The sequence below is a fragment of the Rhinatrema bivittatum genome, chromosome 6 (genome assembly GCF_901001135.1).
Source record: "Rhinatrema bivittatum chromosome 6, aRhiBiv1.1, whole genome shotgun sequence".
Lineage (NCBI taxonomy): Eukaryota > Metazoa > Chordata > Amphibia > Gymnophiona > Rhinatrematidae > Rhinatrema > Rhinatrema bivittatum.
Window position 1 is genome coordinate 277,829,293 of NC_042620.1, and position 4,481 is coordinate 277,833,773.

The 4,481-nt window shown below is 45.9% G+C and overlaps 1 protein-coding gene across 1 annotated transcript; it reads right to left on the bottom strand.

The window, feature by feature from the left end:
• Positions 1–499: 499 nt before the first annotated feature.
• On the bottom strand, positions 500–2,940 carry LOC115094712 (transforming growth factor beta activator LRRC32-like). The gene has a single exon (XM_029607965.1). It carries the CDS (start codon positions 2,938–2,940, stop codon positions 952–954), a length of 1,989 nt encoding a protein of 662 aa, XP_029463825.1. The 3' UTR covers positions 500–951.
• Positions 2,941–4,481: the final 1,541 nt, after the last annotated feature.

Consider the following 4,481-nt stretch of genomic DNA (forward strand, 5'->3'; position numbering starts at 1 on the left):
TCATTCACAGTCTCCCCCAGCCTCCTTCCATCATTCTTCAAACTCCCCCAAAGTGTCCACACTTTCTCCTATCCTCCCCATGACTCCAACACACTCCCATCCTTTCTGCAGTGTACTAAGCACACACTCCCCACCCATCCTTCCTGCGGCATCCAATCATCCCTGCCACCCTCCCCATGGTGCCTACTCTCCTCCCATCCTCATTGCAGGTCCCACACTTTCTCCGCCCTTTTCATGGTGCCACATTCCCACCATTTCTCATCTCTTGCCCCATGGTGCCCATATTTCTTGTGGCATCTATCTTCCCCCCCTATGAACTCCCGTATTGCCTCCATCTTCTTTGGGGTTCCCACCCATTCTGCCCACAGTGCACCCACTCCCCCCTCTTCCCTGCCATCCCCACCTTGGTGTCTGAGTCAGACACCTCCCATCCTCCCTACAGTGCTCACCATACTGCCCCCCCCCCCCTCCCCATAATATTCACTCTCTTCCTTATGGTGCCTACACTCCAGTCCAGCCTCCCCCCACCTAAATAGCACCTACACTCTCACTAACCCCAAGCCCCTGCTCTCCTCACTGTGGCACAGACACCCCCTTTCCATACTCCCCAATTCCTTCTACAATGCACCTAAATGCTGTCAGGATGAGCGAGTGAGAGGCTCACACATGGGTTTAGGGTGGCACGGGTGAAGGCATGGGACCAGCCCTAAGGGAACCACAATTTAAGGAGAACTTTGGATAATAAAAACCTGAACTCTTAAAAGTAAACTCTGCCCTTGAAATAGGTTGGTAGTTAAGCAAGGACAAATTAGTTGGTCATGGGTCTTCCCTCTCTTCCTGGTCTGTCCTGCCCAGCAAAACTCAGGCTCCAGGCAACGTCTTTGGTTTACAGTGGTGGCTGTATTATATTTTAGATGTTAAATCACTAAGCTACACCACCTCTTCATTAACCTATATAATACTCACAGTAGTCTCGTGAACCCTCATTTCTCTGAGCCTGGATAACTCCCTATGATGAATGAATCCTACTGCATTTGGAAGTGCAAGTCCCTTTTTTAGAACAAAATACATCCCACAGCTGACAGTGAGGAGTACAATAATAGCACCAAAGCCCACTATATCAGGGTACCCACTGGTCCCCAGCTGAGAACACATGTGGCTATGATCACTGGTTATTTTAGCTGGGTCATTCCGATCTTTACTGTGATACACACACCAGGCTTCGGCCAGGTCTGGAATCTTTACTTTGGCAGATTGGAGGGATTGCAGCCAGCCCTGAGCACAACAACTCAGGAAGTTACCACTGATAAAGAGCGTTCTCAGACTTCCAGCCCAGCTTTTAGGGACGTTCTTCCCCAACATTTCTAAGGAATTGTTCCTTATATCCAAGCTCTCAAGTGGTGAACAGTCCAGGTTGAATGGTAAGACACTTAGTTTGTTGTCAGATAAATTCAGTACTTTCAATGCCTTCAGGCAGGGGAAGGTCATCTCTGAGGACACCATCTGGTTTTCTTGCAATGAGAGCTTCTCAAGGGTGAGCTCTAAGCCCACCATGGCTCCTCCTGGAATATGTAGGCCTTTATTTGCAGATAGATCCAGAGAAATGAGTGGAGTCTGGTTGAACATGTACGGCGACAGCCTTGTTAGGCCATTATCACGTAAGCTCAACTCCTTCAGGTTTGGCACAGTAGAGAAGGTCATGCAGTCTTCTCTATCAGTTGGAACTGGATTTACTGGGGTCTTGATCTCATTGGTAGATTGACATCTACAGGGCTCAATGTTATTGTGACTAAGGTCTATGTTTTCTAGTTTTGGCATAGTATCAAGCAGTTGACGTGGTAAGGCTTGGATGGAATTTCCTTGCAGCTCCAGAATTTTCAGAGACTTGAAGGTTAGGTCATGTTTCTCTGATGATTCACTGATGTTCTCATCACTGGATAATGAGTTATTACTAGTCTGCTTCAGTGTTAGATCCTGGAGACAATTCATAGCCATATTGAGGTGCCCAAGAGAGTGCAAGTTGGAAAGGAAGTGAATAGGGAAGGAAGACAACTGATTATTACTCAAGTCCAAGTGAATGACTTTTACCAAACCCGCAGTTCTCCTAGAAATGGCTAATGGAAAATCAAAGTTTGTGATCCCCTTATACCAGGCTGTGGTCCTTAGGAATTCCATGGCATTACTGGATAAATTGGACATGGCATTACTGGATAAATTTAGGTACTGGAGGTGATGCATCTTGGGAAGAAGTGGAAAGTAGAAGAGTTGGTTGTGACTCAGATCAAGAACTTGCAATTGGTGCTGCTCATCAGTCTCCTCCGTAAGGAAGCACTCCAGGGCATTGGAACTCAGGTTTAAAACTTGTAGATTAATGAGATTAAAGTTGGAAATGCAGTGAAGTGAATTCATGGCCAAATTTAGCACTGTGAGATTCACCAAGGCCTCAAAGGTGCCCTCTTCTATAGCCATAATGTAATTGCTGGTTAGACTGATCTCCACCAGTTTGGGTGTCCCGTAGAATGTATCAGCAGACACCTTGGTCATCTTGTTCCGAGACAGGTCCAGCTTTTCCAAAGAGGTAATATTCACTAAATAGCAGTGCACCATATCATTGTCCAAGTTATTTGCTGAAAGATCAAGGAACTTTAATCTTGCTAATGACGCAAGGGCTTTTCCGTTACTCAAGTAATTTTTATGCAGCTGGTTGGCAGCAAGAATGAGCTCTTGAAGCTGGGGGAGTACCCTGAGAGCTCCACTTTCCAAGATCTCCAATCTGTTGGAGCTCAGATCCAAGTGCTCTAAGGAAAGTAATTTTGATGTGGCATTTTCGGTTAGACTCTGTATGAAATTGTGAGAGAGATCGAGTGTCTTCACTCCGGGCACCAGGTCTTCTGGGAAGGCAGCCAAACTCAGATAGTGCCAGACTACTTTATCCACCATCTGGGGAGACAAGAAGGGAAGAGTGAAGCAGATATAGGAAGATAATCAGGGGCACCTATTCTCCACTCCTGCATGTGCCAGAAAAGGGAGGTAATCTGTATTATGACAACAGACACACCTGGATTATAGCGAGGAGACAGAATGGGGGGGGGGGGGGGGGTCCTCTGGCTCAGCAGTAGATAACAGTGCACTTTATAAAGGCTCCATGGCTATTTCAAATTGAAGGAAGGAACTTAAGAGTTGTAAGAAGTATTTTAATGCAAATCATTAATATATTTGAAAAGATAAAGAAACAAAACAATATGAAAATTCAAAGCCTCTGTAAGTTCCACTTCTTGTCCCTTTTCAGTGATGTTGACTGTCTGCAGGTGCTTTAAGCTGGGAGGAAGTGCTCCTCTGCCTTTTGAAGACTGAGTGACACCTTTCTGTGGGGGGTGGGAGAATCTCTGCTCCAGGCTTGGGCCTGAGAGCCAGAGTGGGCCCAGCAGAGAGGGATCCTGGGTCAAGGGGCATCCCGGGCCGCTCTTTGCTTCCCAGCTCTGAGGACCAGGCTCAGCTGCACCTCATCACGCTCAGAGGAAAGCACAAGTCTCTTGGCCAGCATATCTGACGGCACCTAATCTACGAAAAAACGTTTGCCTTAGTTTTACAAAGCGGTCGAGATACATTTCATCTCCTGCTTGTATTTATTTTGTGGCACTGCTGGTACTGTGGTGTTAATAAAGTGACATGGACACAGTCTTCAGTCTGAAAATGAAACAAAACTTTTTTTTCCCTCCTTCCCCCATTTCGTGGTCCTGATGTTATACAATTAGCAGGAGGAATTCTTCCCTGCTAAGAATGAGAATCGGTGGGAGATGGGAAGAAGGGCAGGCAAGGGGGCAAAGCCTCATGCTGGCAGAAAAAAGAGTGACATACAAGTGGGGGGTGATAGAGAAAGAGTTCAGCACTCCTCCTCTCCTCTGAGAGGGGACTGCTACTACTTAGCATGGTGTACACAGCACTGTACAGGCACATAAAAGAGAAGGTTCTTACTCCATGGGACTGGCAATCTGACAAGCCAAATCATTTTCTCACAGTCACAGGAAGGGTAATTTTGGAAGGCACTTCTGCAGGTTAAAATGTGCTTTCGCTGTAGGCACAGCTTACTATGACTTGCAGATAGGCCAACGCTCGTTTGTCCTGTATGCATGCAAGGCTGGAGTAAGGGAGGGGTTTGCACTTCCGCACATACGTTGGGATTTTTTATTTTATTTTTTTTATTTTTTTAAAGCTACACCTGCAGATTTCCTCATGAAAGCTTCCTGCACACAAATCAGCCAGGGTAATTACATGCAAGTAGTTTTTCTGGGATAACCTTCAACACGGACGTGCGCACGTTTGCTTTGAATGCTGATGTAACTTATGCACAGATTTGTCGACTTTTTAATGTGGGCTGTTACAAAATGACCTTAATGATCACAATGAAACCTGTTTAAGGTGAGAGGGCTAAGATCAGGAAAAGTCCAGTTTTTTGGAATGAAAAATCAATCACAGTCTAT

Coding starts and splice junctions, on each gene's coding strand:
- LOC115094712 (XM_029607965.1), bottom strand. CDS start 2,940: ATGGTGGATAAAGTAGTCTGGCACTATCTGAGTTTGGCTGCCTTCCCA.